The sequence below is a fragment of the Talpa occidentalis genome, unplaced genomic scaffold (genome assembly GCF_014898055.3).
Source record: "Talpa occidentalis isolate TD23 unplaced genomic scaffold, MPIMG_talOcc4v2.1 talOcc4.17, whole genome shotgun sequence".
Lineage (NCBI taxonomy): Eukaryota > Metazoa > Chordata > Mammalia > Eulipotyphla > Talpidae > Talpa > Talpa occidentalis.
In genome coordinates, this window is record NW_023601754.1 from 41,467,972 (window position 1) to 41,485,855 (window position 17,884).

The 17,884-nt window shown below is 54.6% G+C and overlaps 1 protein-coding gene across 1 annotated transcript in view; it reads left to right on the plus strand.

Annotated features, from left to right (window-relative positions):
- Positions 1 to 17,884, plus strand: part of SPTBN4 (spectrin beta, non-erythrocytic 4) — a 68,912-nt gene that overhangs the window by 13,705 nt on the left and 37,323 nt on the right. Inside the window, exons 4-16 of the mRNA XM_037516588.1 lie at positions 389 to 562; positions 1,197 to 1,288; positions 2,137 to 2,217; positions 3,318 to 3,433; positions 6,359 to 6,471; positions 6,557 to 6,744; positions 6,819 to 6,936; positions 7,203 to 7,361; positions 7,966 to 8,268; positions 9,236 to 9,386; positions 12,227 to 13,175; positions 14,437 to 14,574; positions 15,605 to 16,355. Coding sequence (XP_037372485.1) covers positions 389 to 562; positions 1,197 to 1,288; positions 2,137 to 2,217; positions 3,318 to 3,433; positions 6,359 to 6,471; positions 6,557 to 6,744; positions 6,819 to 6,936; positions 7,203 to 7,361; positions 7,966 to 8,268; positions 9,236 to 9,386; positions 12,227 to 13,175; positions 14,437 to 14,574; positions 15,605 to 16,355 — 3,333 coding nt within the window. The remainder of the gene's footprint in view (positions 1 to 388; positions 563 to 1,196; positions 1,289 to 2,136; positions 2,218 to 3,317; positions 3,434 to 6,358; positions 6,472 to 6,556; positions 6,745 to 6,818; positions 6,937 to 7,202; positions 7,362 to 7,965; positions 8,269 to 9,235; positions 9,387 to 12,226; positions 13,176 to 14,436; positions 14,575 to 15,604; positions 16,356 to 17,884) is intronic.

Genomic DNA, 17,884 nt, shown 5'->3' on the forward strand with positions numbered 1-17,884 from the left:
GGCCAGCAATGGGGCGGGGCTTGATAGGAAGGGGGTGTGGCCACGGAATTAGTGGTCAGATATTGGTGGCCTGGGCCAAGGATCCTAATAAGGGGCGGGGCTAGGGTTACAGTCTGGGTTATCAGTGGAAGGTGGAACTGCGAAGGGGCGGGGCCAGGACTGGCATTAGCCCTGAAAGGATGTGACTCTTGAAAGGGACCACCTGAGGGAAGGGGCAGAGCTTTTGAAGGCTTGGGTCCTGGGTGTTGGGTAAGACTGAAGGGGCGTGGCCTAGGTTGGGCCATCCAAGGGGCGTGGCGACGCAGGTGGGCTTCTTTGCAAGGGGTGGGGGCCGAGGGCACGGTGCTTTTGGCCAGGCCCTGGATCTCCCACGCCCCTGCTGCCCTAGCCGAGGCCCACGCGCGGTCGGATGAGGATCCACTCGCTGGAAAACGTGGACAAGGCGCTGCAGTTCCTGAAGGAGCAGCGCGTGCACCTGGAGAACGTGGGCTCACATGACATCGTGGACGGGAACCACCGGTTGACACTGGGGCTGGTTTGGACCATCATCCTTCGCTTCCAGGTGATCCCCATGTGACCCCTGCTCCAAGTGACTCCTGAGTAAGCAGGAGCCAAGGAGAGTGCAGACACTGTTGCAGGCGCTACCGCAGTTTGTCAGGGCAGCGGAGGGCTGGGGTGAAACTGGAAACAGGCCTTGGCTTGCAGAGGGGAGGAAGGCTCATCAAGGTCTGTCCTTCAGATGAGCGGGAGGCTGTGCAGAAGAAAACCTTCACTAAGTGGGTGAACTCGCACCTCGCCCGAGTTGGCTGCCACATCAGGGATCTCTATGCAGATTTTGGTGTTCACACGGTCCCTCTCTCAGCTGCATGGGCAGCAGACTGTGGGGGTGGGAGCAGGGACACCAGAGTGGAGGCCACTGCACGAGCCCAGGTGGAAGATGCTGGTGACTTGGTTCAAGGAAGTAGCGCAGGTGCCAAGAGTGAAGCCGGCCCTGGAAACAGCCTAGTCCTCAAGCACCTCCCACAATTATGGCTGACCCATCCTGTCCAGACCCCACCTTCACGCTCCTGAACCCCCCACCTGAGCTGGAATCTGCCTCCCCCATCTCCCCTGTCCACCAAAGGCAGCAGGGTCAGAGGGTATTTCCTAAGCTCAGGCCCTCCAGGACCCAGCAGCCATTTTTTGTAACCTCACAGATTCAAGTCATCAAAATTGAGACAGAGGACAACAGAGAGACCCGCTCTGCCAAGGACGCACTGCTTTTGTGGTGTCAGATGAAGACAGCTGGGTGAGTCCTGTCTGGGGGTGGGAGGGATAGGGGGAGGCCCTACCTGTGGCGCAAAGGGCAGCCCATGTCCTTGGTGTCAAAAGTTATATCTGAAGCTAACGGAGTGGAAAGAAATGCATCCACTCTACCTAACCACTTGGACGAATAAACCTGTATGACAATTGAGAACTGGAAAGTTCTGCTCCCTTCTGGAAAGTAGTGGAAAGTAGTGCTCCCTTCTCTGCCCACTTCATTCTGTGTCTCAAGAGGCCTTGTATGCACCTGAGTGAACCCCCCAGCCCATCTCTGAGCTCTGGCCACAGCCCCCCCTCAAGCAGACACTGCTCAGGAGGACACACAGGAGGACTCGGGGAGCTCAGGGGGGGATTCAGGGGCCTGCTGCCTTCATTGTGGTTGAAAAGGGGGGTGCACAGACTGCTGGCCCCAACTCTCTGCCTTGTGGGGAGAGCCTGGCCTGAAACTAGAGTGCCCTCTGGAGAGCAGCCTCGGGGAGGAAGCTGGGAGGCGGCGGGTGAGGGTGGAGACATGGGCTTCCTGACTCCCCCTTCTGCGCTGCCTTGCAAAGCCACCTGTTTCTCCACGCGTGTCGTTACCTCCATGTCTACTTTTCCTCTTCCTGTCACGCTTTCTTCCCTCGCTGCTCTCTCACGCCTCTCTCCCTTTGTATCTCTCCCCTCCACCCCCCTTTCTCTTTGCCCTTCTTTCCTTTTCGCTCCTCACTTGTCTCTTCATTTCCCTGGCTTGCTCTGTCCATCCGGCCGTCCTTCCGTCTGTCGATCCATGTCTGTCTCCTCCTCCCTCTCCTGACTCTCTCCGTCTCTGCCTATCTCTTCCTTCCATGCTGCCAGTTACCCTGAGGTAAACATCCAGAATTTCACCACCAGCTGGCGGGACGGCTTGGCCTTCAATGCCCTCATTCACCGGCACAGGTACTACCTGGCCTGGGGCAGCTCAGCCCTACCCCGCACCCTGCCTTACATCTCTCAGCTCCACCCTGTACATGTACGTGCATGTATACAGACACAAGGACCCACCCTCACCCCTACGTTCGCACGTGCGCGCGCGCGCGCGCGCGCGCACACACACACACACACACACACACACACACAGTGCCCTTCACGGACCTGCCCTTTCCACTTCAACACATATGTGCACACCCCTGTGTACCCTTGTCCAGGCCTCATACCCTCTGCACACACAGAAACACATTCATACAGATGTGAACACACACACAAATGCTTGTGTACATACACAGCCTGGGCTGCTGCTTGCATGCCCCTGGGGCAGGACATCTCCACCCCCTCCCCCATAACCCACCAAAGGCCTCTCCTACCTGAAAGGCCTTCTTCAAGGCGAGCACCCAGGGTATCCTGGCTCCCTCCACCCCAAGGCCTGGCACTGAAGTGACTGAGGGGTGGGCCCCCAGACAAGTTACACCTACATCATGGTCATCTAGGACAGATTTGGGAAACCGAGACCTAGAGAGACTTGAACCGGAGTCTCCGTAGGAAGACTTGTACTGGTATTATAGAACCCAACTTTTTCTGATGTGGACACTTGGTCTCTCACAAGCCCTGCTGGTCACACAAGCCCACAGGCTGCCACAGGGATAGTGCGAACAGTGGACACACTGAGCACTCCCTGTGTGGCTGGCATAGCTGACTGCTTTCCAGCAAGTCATTTCACAGTGATTCTAAGGGGCAGATGCCATTAACCTCCCCATTTTCTAAGCGAGGAAACAGGCATAGAGAGATGAGGCGACCAGAGTGACCGCCAGGATATGGCTGAGCCGGGGTGGGTGGTTTCTAGACCTCACACTACAACCCAATACATTATAGGAACACACCCAAATACACACTCACATGCCAAGTGAGAAGTACACAGTTAAATGCACACTTGGTCTTCCCCCTGCTGGGTGTGCCCCTCCTCCCCTCACCCTGGGTGGGGCTCAGACCACCATGTCTTCTCATCTGCTTGCCCATGGCTCTGGGGCCTGCCTGCTGCCTGCCTGCTCTGTGCCCCTGCCCAGGCCTGATCTCGTGGACTTCAGCAAACTCACCAAGTCCAATGCCAACTACAACCTGCAGAGAGCCTTCCGCACGGCTGAGCAGCACCTGGGACTGACACGTCTGCTGGACCCTGAGGGTGAGCCCCACCTGGCCCCAGCCTCCACTTCCTTTGGGGGCCCCCAACCCCAATGCCCTCCCAAACTCAGCTGCATCTTACTGAACCACAATCTTAAATCCCCAGGTCATTCCAAGCTCAACTCCCTTCCTTACTCATATCCAGTCTCCCCACTTCTCATCCTCATATTCTTCATTTTCCCCATCCTCATCCCAAATCCAACCCCATTTCCATTCTTATCTCCAGTTTAACCTCCACCCTTTTCTCCAAACCCCTCCTCAGTCATCTTTTCCTCAACTGAACTCCCTTTCTCCCTAGCCCTACAAGAGAGACCAAAACCGGAGCTATATATAACAAGGGGCTATAATCAGTCAAAGGATTGTGTCAAGGTAGAGGACAGGTCGCTGTCTATGGGGTTTTCTCACCCGCAAGCACAATTATAAGGTACCTCAGGCTCAGGGAACAACAAAAATGGCATTCAACAAAACAGGGAACAAGAAGACAGGGGAAACAAAAAGCTTCCTATAGACACAAGTAGCCAAATATCTCAATCCAGGTCGTGTCCACAGTGCTCAGAAGTAAGCGGTGAGCAGCTCTCAGAGCTGGCCCACTCTCAGAGGTGACCCTGACACAGTGCTGGTCACCTGTCAAAAGTGCTGGACAGCACTGGCCACTGCCGGGCACCACGAGGCAGTGTCAGAAGCACCAAGGTTTTTTGGTTTTTGTTTTTTTAAGATTTATTTATTTATTTATACAAGCACTGGGTACAGTCAGAAGCGTGGGAGGGTGAGAGGATTCACCAGAGCCAGAGCGGGGAACAGAACAGGCAGATAGATCGAAATACACTGCTGAGGGGAGCAGCGGGTGTGGCAGGAGAGGTCTACGAGCCATGTGGGACCCTCACCCAGCAGCCGGGGATCGAACCGGTGCTGCAGAGGCTGCGGGCAGCTTCACAGCCCCACGCTCAACCGCTGCGCCACCAGGGGAGGCCCAAGAAGCACCAAGTTTTAACAACTCTTTGTGAGTTGTCAGACTACACCAACAACAAACAGCTCTTTCAAATACCAGGCTTGGTGCCTTTGGTGCTCCTTTCAGGCTATGTCAGAGGCAGGACTGGAGACAGGGTCGCCCAACATCTGCAGAAAGGCCTTGGGCTTCTTCCTTGGCCTGCTGTCCCATGCTGCTTGCTGCTTCTCATTTCTTTGCAGCCAGGAACAGAATGCCCCAAGGGCCCCTCTGCTCTGCCTTATATCCTCCTTCAATGTCCCCCACCTATAAGCCTGAATGGACCATTTTTTCAATCCTATGGCTGACTGGATCATTTAGCACCAATCAGCTCATAGCTCACACCTGATTGGTTCAGTCTTGATCCAGGCGCCAAATATGAAAGGGAATTTGGCACTTAATGGGGGGCTCCCAGCAACCAGAGCTTGCCCTGGAACCACATAGAAGGGGTGGTGGGTGGTGAAGCAGCAGGGTGGGCGATGCCAGTGGTGCCCCGGCTTCCGGCCCTCAGGCCTGTCTGTCCGGGGTGTGGGGGTGGGGGCGGGGGGGATGGGGTTTGAGTTTCAGCCCCAGCCTCAAAGCCAACGCCATCCCCAACCTCACACCAATCCCACACCAGCCACTCCATCCCAGCACTATCCCCATCGCACACACATCTTCCCTGCTTTCTCCATCCCATCCCGGTTCCAGCCACAGCCTGTCCCTCCCCTACCCCAGGTCACCCACATCCAGCACTCTGTCCTCTCCCCGACACCTTTCCTTCTCAGTCTACCCCCACACGCACTCCTAACTTCAGCCTCAGTCCCAATCCGGGGTCACACCCAGCACCAGTCCTCCCTCTGTGCTCCCTGTTTCTTAGCATCAACCGGGTGCCAAGTACATGGCTGAGAATTTTATCAAAACTGTTCCCGTTCCTCCTCACACTGACCTGCTTGGATAGAATTTGTGCTGTTTTAAGGCAACAGAAACAAAGGGCAGAGCTGTGAAATCTCTTGCCCAGAGACACAGTGAAAACCAATAGGCCAGACTTCTGACTGCAGAATTTAGGGTCTTAAAGCTGTGCTCTGTGCCTGGCATGTCATAGGTGTGTGAAGGGTATCCGTTCCATGAGGTGGTGAAGTCTAGGGCCAAGGATATTGCTGTGCCATCAATGGGTAAATGGGGAAATTAAAATAATAACCAGAATTTGTTGATTTTCTTCTCTGTGCCACGATATACCGTCTGATGTTACGGTGCTCCTCCCTGGCTGGCACCGTGGTCATCCTTATTATAACAGTGGGTAAACCGAGGCTCAGAGATAGATCTCCATACGGCGGATACAAAAACTGAATAACAGTCCATCCACCCCCTTCATGCACCCACCCCCAGCCCACTTTCTGGAGATGATGTCTAGGGGCACTCAGGTGGTCTAGTGTTTGATATACCTTTGCAGGCTCTGCTTCAGCACAGCCTCAAACAAAACTAGTCCATCCTGAAGCCCTGATAATAGAATTATTTACCTTTATAGCAAGAAGGTTGGGAAAGCATCAGCATCTGCATGTATCTTGTGTCCAGACCAGCTCCCAGAAGTTTGTGCATGAGGCCTATGGTTCTTAAGTGGTTGCCTGAACAAACAAACAAACAATGTGTTTGCAAGGTCTGTTGTGGCTCCATGTGTGCTAAAAGTGTGCAGGACAGGACACACTTCTTATCGAGGAGCAGAAAATCATTGTGAAAGTGTTGAAAGCAAAAGCACAGTGTCAGAAAGCTAAATTAAAAAATGAAGTATTTGTGAGTAATTAAAAATAAATCAAGAGAGAAAGAAACCCAAAAGTGAGAAACAGAGAGGTTAGTTAGCTTGCCTAAGGTCACACAGTTAGGAATTTTTCCCTCCTCCCAATCCTCCAGTCCCTCTGTTGGAGTGCTCACCATCATGCTCCCCTACTCTCCTTTACCCCCCAGATGTGAACATGGAGGCTCCGGATGAGAAGTCCATCATCACCTACGTGGTCTCCTTCTATCACTATTTCTCCAAGATGAAGGCTCTCGCTGTGGAGGGGAAGCGGATTGGGAAGGTCTGATGAATCCAGGAATGAGTTGGATGGCAACTTAGGGGCATATCTGGGCTGAGGCTGACCCTAGCATCCTTTCCCGGGTCAGGTCCTAGACCAGGTGTTGGAGGTGGGCAAGATCATTGAACGTTATGAAGAGCTGGCAGCCGAACTGCTGGCCTGGATCCACCGCACTGTGGGCCTCATCAGCAACCAGAAGTTTGCCAACTCCTTGAGTGGGGTGCAGCAGCAGCTTCAGGCTTTCACGGCCTATTGCACACTGGAGAAGCCTGTCAAGTGAGGCCCCGTTCAGGAGGGAGGACAGCAGGTGGAGGTGTGGAGGCAGGGCTCCTGAATTCAAACCGTTTCAGGTTTCAGGAGAAGGGGAACCTGGAGGTGCTGCTCTTCAGCATCCAGAGCAAATTGCGCGCCTGCAACCGTCGCCTCTTTGTGCCTCGGGAGGGCTGCGGCATCTGGGATATAGACAAGGTGAGGTTGAGAATGTGGGGGAGAGGTGGGGTTGCTCTGAGGAGTTGTCTATGTTGTGCACTGTTCAAGGCAGCCATTCACATTGTAGGCATCATGGACTGAGTATTCATTCTGACAGTTTTCCAGCAGGAAAGGGTCATAAGATTTTTTTTTTCCAGTTTGCCCAAAAGAGCTGCAAGTGCTAGAAGTGACCTCAGCCAGCAAAGTCAGGGCTCCAAGATGGTGGGGCATTGTTGGAGTCTGATTGCCACCTCCTCTTTCCCCAGGCATGGGGCCAGCTGGAGAAGGCAGAGCATGAGCGGGAGGCTGCCTTACGGGCTGAGTTGATTCGACAGGAGAAGCTGGAACTACTGGCCCAGAGGTTTGACCACAAAGTAGCTATGAGGGAGAGCTGGCTGAATGAGAACCAGCGCCTGGTCTCCCAGGTACAAGGTGTAGGGCTTGGCTCTGGGGGAAAGGGAGGGAGACAGGGCTGATGGCTCTGGGACCAGAGAGGAAGACTTGATCTCCTAAGCAACAGAGAAGTGTTGGTTAGTCTCCTAGGTGACAAATAAGGGTGGGAAGGGAAAACTGGTCTCCTGAAGTGATTGGTGGGGGAGGGGAGTGGGCCTGATCTCCAGGGTAACAGGAGAGTGAGACTGATCTCCAGGGTAACTAATGAGGACAGAATTAGTCTTTTCAGAAATAAGGGAGCATTTAATTAGACTCTTCAGTGACAAGAGAGGTTGTATCTGGTGTCCAGGGCAACTAAGGAGGATAGAATTGGTCTCCTAAGTAGCAGGATAGAGTAGGCCTGGTCATCCATCTCTAGGGCAGTGGAAAGATGGGGACCCTTTCTGGGTGACAAGTTTAGGATCAGAGATGTAGTAGGGGAGGATAGAACTGGTCCACAGGGTAACTGGGGATGGTGGGGCTGGTCCCCAGGGTAACAGGAGCAGGTCGGGCAGTTTCCAGGCTCACACAGGGCCAAGGTACCAGGTGGACTGCTGAGGCAACATGGGTGAGTGTCTGTGGCCTGCCCTGCCCCAGGACAACTTTGGGTATGAGCTGCCAGCAGTGGAGGCAGCCATGAAGAAGCATGAAGCGATTGAGGCCGACATCGCAGCCTATGAGGAGCGGGTGCAGGGCGTGGCAGAGTTGGCCCAGGCTCTGGCGGCTGAAGGCTACTATGATGCCCGGCGGGTGGCAGCCCAGCGAGACAGTGTCCTGCGCCAGTGGGCCCTGCTGACTGGGCTGGTAGGTGCTCGACGTACACGGCTGGAGCAGAACCTGGCCCTGCAGAAGGTCTTCCAGGAGATGGTGTACATGGTGGACTGGATGGAGGAGATGCAGGTGGGGGTCAAACCAGGGAAAAGGATGGGCCTGGGTTGCAGGAGGGGGAGGGGATACTGATAGAGCTGTCATAGAGATACAGAGGAAAGGGGAGAGAGAGAAAGAAAGAGATAAAGAAGGACAAAGAGAAAGACAAAGGAAGACATATAGAGACCAAAAAAGAAAAAGAGGAAAATGGGTCTCCCTGGTGGCCTAGGGGTTAATCGCAGTGTATCACTGCTACAGCCTGAGTTCAACCCCTGGCCTGGGAGGTGACCCACATGGTGCAGCGGACCTCTCTCCTGACTCGCCCACTGCTCCCCTCAGCTGTGTATTTCAGTAGATCTGCCTGTTCTGCTCCCTACTCTGCCTCTGGTGAATCCTCTCACCCCCCACACCTCTGGCCTACACCCCAGTTCTACTTTATTTTCACAAAGTAAATTAAAAAATTAAAGAAAAAGAGACAGAGAAAGCCATACCTTGATAGATGAGATAGATCTAGGGACAGAGACAGAGGGATGATGCCAGAGGAAAATGATAAGAGCTGAGAGAGAGAGAGCAAGAGAGAGAGAGAGAGAGAGAGGGCAAAGTTAGCAATGGAAATCTAAATGACTACAAAGATACATAGGCAGATGGAATCCATTTGAGACAGAGACCTATGAAAGACAGATACAGAGAGACATGGGGAAAAGAAATGCAGAGGCAGAGAGAGCATTGGACACAGAAGGAGACATGGGGAGGAGACAGAAAACTAAATAAGAGGTGGAGGCAGAGAGAGATGGAGGCTTAGAGAGGGAGATGCTATGACAGAGAAATGTGGAGACATGAGAGACAGAACATTCAGAGAGACGGCGGGGAGAGATGGTGACAGACAAGGAAGAGGGCTGAGAAGGGAATGTTGTGCCTTGTTGGCAAGGACTATGGGAGGAGAGGGAAGTGGTCTGAGGGCCAGGGCCCAAAATGTGCTCAGTGCTGCCCCCTCTGGTAGGCTCAGCTGCTGTCTCGGGAGTGTGGGCAGCACCTGGTGGAGGCAGAGGACCTGTTGCAGAAGCATGGACTGCTGGAGGGGGACATTGCTGCCCAGAGTGAGCGGGTGGAGGCACTCAACGCTGCTGCCCTGCGTTTCTCTCAACTGCAGGGTGAGTCTGGGTTTGGGGTGGAGACTTATGGAGCAGATGGACTCCTGAGATCAGAAGGAGTGAGCTCCTTGTCTTTGGAGGTGTCCAAGCACAGACTAGGATCACACTCCTAGGGATTTTGTGGGGAAAGTTAGTGCCTTAAATGGGAGGTTGGACCACACAACTTTCTTTTTTGAGGTTCTGCAGTAATAGTTCACATATATTGAGCACTTGTTATATGTTTAGCCCTTCATGGCCAAATCTCAGTGAATACCATATATATTCAGCGTGTTCCCAGTAGCAGGTGATAGAAAGTCAACCGATTATCTGAAGGAGGAAAGGGGAGTGTATTGACTAATGTCACCATAATGTCCAGATTGATGTTGGCTTCAGGTATGGCTGGATCCAGGAATGATGGCTCAATGATGCTTTTGAAACGTCATGTCTTGCTGACTCTAGTCTCTATGTTTATGTTACTGTTGGGTGCTCTCTCTCTCTCCTCATGGTGTAAATGTGGAATCATTCAGCTCCATGTTTCCATTCCCAAAGCTTAGCACCCCTTCAGGATATAGTCCCCCCTTTTTTGTGGGACCCTCACTGGTGGACAGGGAACAAACCGGTGCTACAGAGGCTACGGGCAGCCTCACAGCCCAGCGCTCAACCGCTGCGCCACCAGGGGAGGCCCCAGGATATAGTCCCTTTTGTCCCAATAATCTGACCAAAGTTCTAAGGAAAACTTTCATTAGCCCACTGTGGGTTCCATCCCCTCTGTGTGGCCAAACCTCATGACTCCAGTCTATACCTAATTGGCCACATCTATGTGACATGCCCATCCTGGCCCCTGAGGGGTCAGTTCCATCCAAAGACATGAAGCGAGAAAGAGGAAGGTGGGGTGTGGATGCTGATGGGCGAAACCCAGACTAGCTCTAATGAGGTTCTCATTTTACTGATGCCAGTGTCCTCCAGCCAAGTGATTGACTCTGCGCACTCGTGAGGGACCCACAGGGCATTTCAGTAAGAGAATATGATGGGCGACTTGTTATCTGCCGCGGACTGTGTTGGGTGATTTGGGGTGTGCCTTGCAGTGGAGTGGAGCTGTCAGGAAGGTGGTTTATTTTGATGATTGTCCATCTTTCTCATTTTTGTCGTGGCAGGTGGGGAGAACAGGAATTGGCCACCATCCCTGGCACTAGTCAGGAGCGGGGTTTAGTGGCTGTTTCTCCGGCTTGCACGGTGCCCTGGTTTTGTGTGTGCTCAGGCAAGATGGCAGAGTGCTCTTATTTTTTGTCACGCTCCATCGCGGTGGCAGAGTGACCTGTCTCAAGCTGGTGTCCTGCGAATCTCTTCGCTAAGTGGGAGGGCTGCATTTTCCTTTCTCACTGGGAAGGAGGCCGAGACCCATGAAACTGATTGGGAGGTTTGGAGGCTAGCCTGTCTCGCTTCTTTACCCCGAGCCACGGCCCAGCGGAATCTGGGAGTATTGTTAGAAAAGGAAGAGTCTATTTGGCGGGGGAGCGTCTCAGCCTCGCGGCGCTGGCCCATGTCCTAAGAACAAATGTTGAGGTCTCCCTGCAAGCCCCAGTGTGGAGCTGTTCATCCTGGCTCAGCCCCTCTGGTGAATGTCACAACCCAAGGAGAGGTTGGTGGGACCCTCTCCTCCCCCCCAGGGGTGTTTGTCCCGGAAGGCCCCCTCTGTCCTCCCCTTGTGAGCGCTCCATACCTGGTGACAACCAGCGCCTCTGAGAACACAGTAAAGAGGCCGGTGTGGGTGGGTGTTGCCATGGTGACGCAGGCAGCACTGCCTGATAAGTGGTCCAGAGTGTGACCTCCTGATCTGCCACTTCTTTGCTGATGCCCAGCAAACGGCATCCCTCCCTGAGCCTCAGTTTCCTGATCTGCAGGAGGGTTAGGAAGGAGATTGACATCATAAGATGGTTGTGAGGAATCTGTGACACTGTGTTAGAATAAGGGCAGGATACGTGGATGCTGTGGTTGTTTATTATTCGCTTGGATGCCTTGGTATTTGGGTCATTTTCAGTGAATGCCCAGAATTATAGAAATCCCCCATCCATCCAGGGCAGCTTCTCCCACACTGCTTTGACCTTAATCTTATGACCCAGAGTTCATGGTCATGCGCAGCCCCACACACTGGCGCAAAGGTTTTATAAAATAATGCTTTCCTTTACCTCTCCAGTGTTGTGTTCTGATATTTTCTAACCATTCTATTTTATTGCATCAAAGAAATTAATTTCATTCAATTAATTTCACAGTTCTCTAGCCAGAAATGGTTGGAAGAAAATAGGGGGTTCAGGTCATCACTAGAGGATGAGCGAGGGAACCCAGAAAATGGCTTAAGAGCACAGAGGTTTCATTTGGCAACAGTTTCGAAGGAAACACAGTTCACACTAAAATATACAGATTCAAGGATTCTCTGGTTCTCAATTTCTATCCATCATCAATCAGTAAGTCTCCATTTTCTCCAGGCTACTGCTCTGGGTTCCACTCTGCTGGGAAGAATTGGGGACATGGTAACATACACTGCCCCAGACCCTGCCCTCAAGGGGTTCCCATTTGGGGGGTTAGGAAGGGACGAGACAAAATAAGCTCTAAGCGGGGTCAGGCCCAGAGGCGTCTGGGCTGAAGGAGTCACGGTGGTAGAGTGATGAGGTTGGGAATAAAGGGAACGCCTGGGGGAACCAGAAAAGGTGCTGTGGGATATCAGGGAGGCTGCCTGGAGGAGGGGACTCTTTACCCTGCCATCTGATGAAGATGGGCCAAGAACTGGGCAGGTAACTTATACCACCCTCTCTTGGGTGCCCCCTGAGCCCTGTCCAACCTGGGATCCTCCGCTTCCGACACAGGCTACCAGCCCTGCGATCCTCAGGTTATCTGCAACCGCGTGAACCACGTGCATGGCTGTCTCGCAGAGCTGCAGGAGCAGGCGGCGCGACGGCGGGCGGAACTGGAGGCCTCGCGCAGCCTGTGGGCCCTGCTGCAGGAGCTGGAGGAGGCCGAGAGCTGGGCGCGCGACAAGGAGCGCCTCCTAGAGGCGGCGAGCGGCGGCGGTGCGGCGTGCGCGGCTGGCCCGGCGGGCCCCGCGGCGGGCGCGCACGACCTGTCCAGCACCGCGCGCCTCTTGGCGCAGCACAAGATCCTGCAGGGCGAGCTGGGCGGGCGGCGGGCGCTGCTGCAGCAAGCCCTGCGGCGCGGGGAGGAGCTGGCTGCGGCCGGCGGCGCGGTGGGCCCGGGCGCCGAGACGGTGCACCTGGCGGGCCTGGCGGAGCGCGCCGCGAGCGCACGGCGGCGCTGGCAGCGGCTGGAGGAATCGGCCGCGCGGCGGGAGCGGCGGCTGCAGGAGGCGCGGGCGCTGCACCAGTTCGGCGCCGACCTCGACGGGCTCCTGGACTGGCTCCGCGACGCCTACCGCCTGGCGGCCGCGGGCGACTTCGGCCACGACGAAGCGTCCAGCCGCCGCCTGGCGCGCCAGCACCGAGCGCTCACCGGGGAGGTGGAGGCGCATCGCGGGCCTGTGGGCGGCCTGCGGCGTCAGCTGGCGACCCTGGGAGGCGCCAGCGGGGCCGGGCCACTGGTGGTGGCCCTGCAGGTGCGCGTGGTGGAGGCCGAGCAGCTGTTTGCAGAGGTGACCGAGGTGGCAGCGCTGCGGCGTCAGTGGCTGCGGGATGCCCTCGCTGTCTACCGCATGTTCGGCGAGGTGCACGCGTGCGAGCTGTGGATCGGGGAGAAGGAGCAATGGCTTCTCGCCATGCGTGTGCCTGATTCACTGGATGACGTCGAGGTGGTGCAGCACCGGTGAGCGCGCTCTTGGGGGGCTAGGTATCTTCTCACCAGGCTCACCCTCCACCGGGCCAATAATTCCTGTGGTCGCTCAGCTGGAAGCCGGGGTTCCAGGAAAATAGGAATAATAGTCCTGATCTCACACGCCTGTGGTGAGCAGTGAATGAGTGAATACGTGTAAAATACCCAGTAAATATCCTGGGAACATTTACTTCTGGGAGCCCTTACTGTTACTACTGAGGTTCCCAGATAATAAACCTGAGCTCCTCCAGGGGCACCCCAGCTCTGTCCCTCCCCTGGGACTCCCACTGCCCCTGTACAAATGTCACGTCCCTCGTTGGTGATATAACTCCAAACCTTGTCCCTTACTGTTCCCTCAGCCCGATCTTGTTTCTTCATAGCACTTACTACCTGTGACACACCAAATACTGATTTTTCTGTTGGCTGCCTTAGTGGTGAGTTGTTAAATGAGTGGATGATCCCTCTCTCACTGAGCATCTAATCCACCCATCCATTCACTTCACCGGGGCTTACTGAGCTCCTGCTCTCTCTAGGTCTTGTGCTGGGCATTGCTGAAAACACAGGCCTGGTCCCTGCCCTTACCGTGCCCAGAGTCACCCAAGTTACAGCCTTGGGCATTGCTGTAAACAAGGAATGACTGCCCCCCTTTAATAAGGTCTCCCTGTGGCCATGTGGAGGGTGGGTTGGAGGCTGAGAGTGGTGATTGGGAGCCTGGAGAGGCAGCTAGGGAAGGGGGCTGCTCAGGTGGGAGAGAAGAGGACTGGACCAGGCCAGGAGGCCCAAAGCATAGAATATGGGAGCAGACAGGCAGGGGGTGGGGGTTGTCCAGAATGGGGACCAGGGTTCTGGATGAAGGGATGGTGGGGCTATTCAGGAGATGGGGACCCAGAAGAAGAAATCGGGAGAGAAGCTGAAGCTAGTTTGAGTCACGGTGCGAGTGGGGAGCCCTGAGTCCACAACAGCCTTTCAGGTTGGGAACAGTTTCAAAAGAAACCTGTAGGTTGAGGCTGCAGACTGAGATCTGGGGGCCATGAGTTCAAGGGTGAGGATAGAGACCGTGGGGATGTGTCAGGTGACCCAGGCATGCTGTGATTGCAAGCTTGGATGCCTAGGACAGAGCCCTGAATCTAACACAGAAACTAGCAGGAAGGTGATGTCGGATACTTGGGAGAACCGGGAGAAGACGGTTTCATAACATCGAAGCTCTGGCAGGTCCTCAGGGTCCAGGCTTCTGAGCACATCCCTCCTTCTGCAGATTTGAGAGTCTGGACCAGGAGATGAACAGTCTGATGGGCCGTGTCCTAGACGTGAACCACACAGTCCAGGAACTGGTGGAAGGAGGCCACCCCAGCTCCGATGAGGTGCGCTCCTGCCAGGACCACCTCAACAGCAGGTAGGCAGGGTCTGGGGCTGGCAGTTCTATCTCCCACCAGTTCTCCTCATTATTGCTTCTCTTATTCACTCAAGGAAACTAAGAAGGTGCCATTTCAAACCCCTATGAGGTAGGGGCTGTGCTATAATGTGTCCATTTTACTGGCAGGGAAACCGAGGCACAGAGGGGTTTACTAGCCAAAGAGTGCGCAGCTCAGATTTGACTCCAGGCCATTGGGCTCAGATTCTGTGCTTGTCACCTGGACAATACACTACCTCTGAACCCAGAGAAGCATCATCACTTGTCTGAGGGCACAGAGCAATATATTCCACCCCCCCCCCCAGTAATTTATTTTGACATAGAGCAGGTTTGCTTTTGGACCTCAGCACCTGGCTCATAGTATATGCTCAATTATTTTCCACTGGACCCCACATATTAGGCTTAATTACTATTTGCTGGGCCCTCACACTCTGGTCTCAGAACCCCTTTGTGCTCTTAAAGGCTACTAAGCACTCCGAGAGTTTGTTTAGGGGGTTAGAGCTACCCATATTTACTATATGAGAAATGAATATAGAGAAAGTTAAAATTTTAAAGTCAGTTCAAATGAACAATAATAAACCTATAATGTTACCATAATACTTTAAATGAAAAATAACTTTTCAAAACAAAAAATGCAGCGGGAAGAGGGACATTTTGCGTTTTTGCAAATCCCTTTACCTTCTGGCTAGTGAGGGAAAGCCAGTGAGTTCTCAGATTTGCTTCTGCATCCAGCCTTGGACATGCATCTCAGGAAAACTCTGTTCTACTCTGGGGGGAGAACGAGAGTGAAAAGGCAAATGTAGTTTTAACCTCACTCAGATTACAGTACATTTGAGAATCAGCTGCCCTAAGCAAAAGTGCCTGGTCGGGTTCCACTGAGAGAAAGGGGCTCGGGGAGATCAAATAACGTTCCAAGGTCACTCCTGGCTGGGTTCTTAACCTGGGTCGGTGGGTCCTCCACGCCCAAGATGAGTCCCTGTCCTCCTCCAGCCGCCCTCCTTCTCCTGGGCAGGTGGAACCGCATCGTGGAGCTGGTGGAACAGCGCAAAGAGGAGGTGAGCGCGGTACTGCTTGTGGAGAACCACGTGCTGGAGGTGGCAGAGGTGCGCGCCCAAGTGCGCGAGAAGCGGAGGGCTGTGGAGGGTGCGCCCAGAGCCGGCGGCGCCCTACAGTGGCGCCTAAGCGGCCTGGAGGCGGCTCTGCAAGCGCTGGAGCCGCGCCAGGCGGCCCTCCTGGAGGAGGCAGCCCTCCTGGCTGCGCGCTTCCCGGCACAGGGGGCGCGGCTGCGCCAGGGTGCGGAGGAACTGGGCGCCGAGTGGGGCGCGCTGGCCAACTCCGCTCAGGCCTGTGGAGAGGCGGTGGCTGCGGCCGGGCGCCTGCAGCGCTTCCTGCACGATCTCGACGCTTTTCTGGACTGGCTGGTGCGCGCCCAGGAGGCGGCGGGTGGCAGCGAGGGACCCCTGCCCGGCAGCCTGGAAGAGGCGGACGCGCTGCTGGCGCGCCATGCGGCGCTCAAGGAGGAAGTGGACCGGCGCGAGGAGGACTATGCGCGCATCGTGGCGGCCAGCGAGGCACTGCTGGCCAGCGACGGCGCCGAGCTGGGCCCGGGTTTGGCGCTCGACGAGTGGCTGCCTCACCTGGAACTTGGCTGGCACAAGCTGCTGGGCTTGTGGGAGACGCGCAGGGAGGCCCTGGTGCAGGCTCACGTCTACCAGCTCTTCCTGCGCGACCTACGCCAGGCGTGCGCGGTGCTGCGCAACCAGGTGCCCACTTTGGGCCGTCGTGGGGGTTTTCGGGGCAGGGAAATGGATGGAGGCGTGCGGGGCCTCTGGGTTCTTGGCTTATCCGAGGTCAGTGCGTGTGGATCATTCAGCGTGAGCAAGAGTGGGCGTGAGCGTGGGAATCTGATGGTGACTGTGGGTTGGTGGCATATCTGAGATGACTGACAGTGTGCCGGCAACGCTAGGTGTGACTCGTGCACTGAGCATTTATTGGAGTGGCTGCCTGGGTTTGTGGGTTATTTGGAAGGGAATAAGGGCGAAGTGGGCTGGTGGTGGTTAATGGGATTCAGAGGATCTTGAGGGTGGAGAACAGGGTAAAGATTATGGAAGCAGGTGACCAGGGCTGAGGGGTGACTGTGGATTATGTGCTTGTGGGTGCCTAAATTAGTAGATAATTTTCTTATGGGAGTGGCAATTTGCAGATTCTCTGCAGAGGGTCACTGTGTCTGTGACATGAGTTAAGAGCAGTGGTTATGTGGGGACCAGCTGATTTGGTCTGGTCATCATCCTGGGGTGAGAACCAAACTGGAGGATTTGGGCAAGACAGAACAGCTAGTCTTTGTTTTATTTTTAAAGATTTTTAAAAATGATTTATTTATTTATGCATATAAGAACTGGGGTGCAGGCCAGAGGTGCAGGGGGTGAGAGGATTCAGCAGAGACAGAGTGAGGAACAGAACAGGTGGATTGACTGAAGTACACTGCTGAGGGGAGCAGTGGGCAAGACAGGAGGGGTCTGCTGCGCCATGTGGGTAGCTCCCTGGCCAGGAATTGAAGTCTTGCTGCAGTGGCTGCAAATAGCTTCACAGGTTACATCTTAACCCCTTGCGCCACCAGGGAGGCCCAAACGATTTATTTATTTATGCATACAAGAACTGGAGTGCAGGCCAGAGGTGTGGGGGGTGAGAGGACTCACAGAGACAGAGTGGGGAGCAGAACAGGCAGACTGACTGAAATACACTGAGGGTAGCAGCGGGTGAGACAGGAGAGGTCTGCTATGCCATGGGTGAGCTCCCTAGCCAGGGATTGAACTCGTGCTATAGAGCCTGTGGATAGCTTCACAGTGCTGTGCTTAACCCTTTGTGCTACTAGGGAGGCCCCCAGAACATCCAGTCTTTGGATTGTCTGATAGTGGGTCCAATAATGGGGGAACATTAAAAAGAGTGACCACCTGTGCTGGTTACTAGAGAAAGCTGACCCAGATGGAAGATTTTTTTGGGTAGGGGGATAGACAGAGAGTCCCTGGAATATTTCTAAATGGAGACTTTGAGAGTGCCTTTCTGACCCACCATTTTACCAGTAAGGTAATTGTGTGTGTGCGCGCTCATGCATCTGTGTGTTAGTGAGAGATGATAAACAGTAAATGCACTTAAGTTATCATGTCAGATACTGCTTTGAAAAATAAAGTGGGGTGAAGAGATGTGGCTGGGTGGAGGAACTCAGAGACCTGAAAGTGAAGGAGCCAGCCATGGGGCTATCTGGAGGGACAGACTGCCGGCGCAGGCAAAGGCC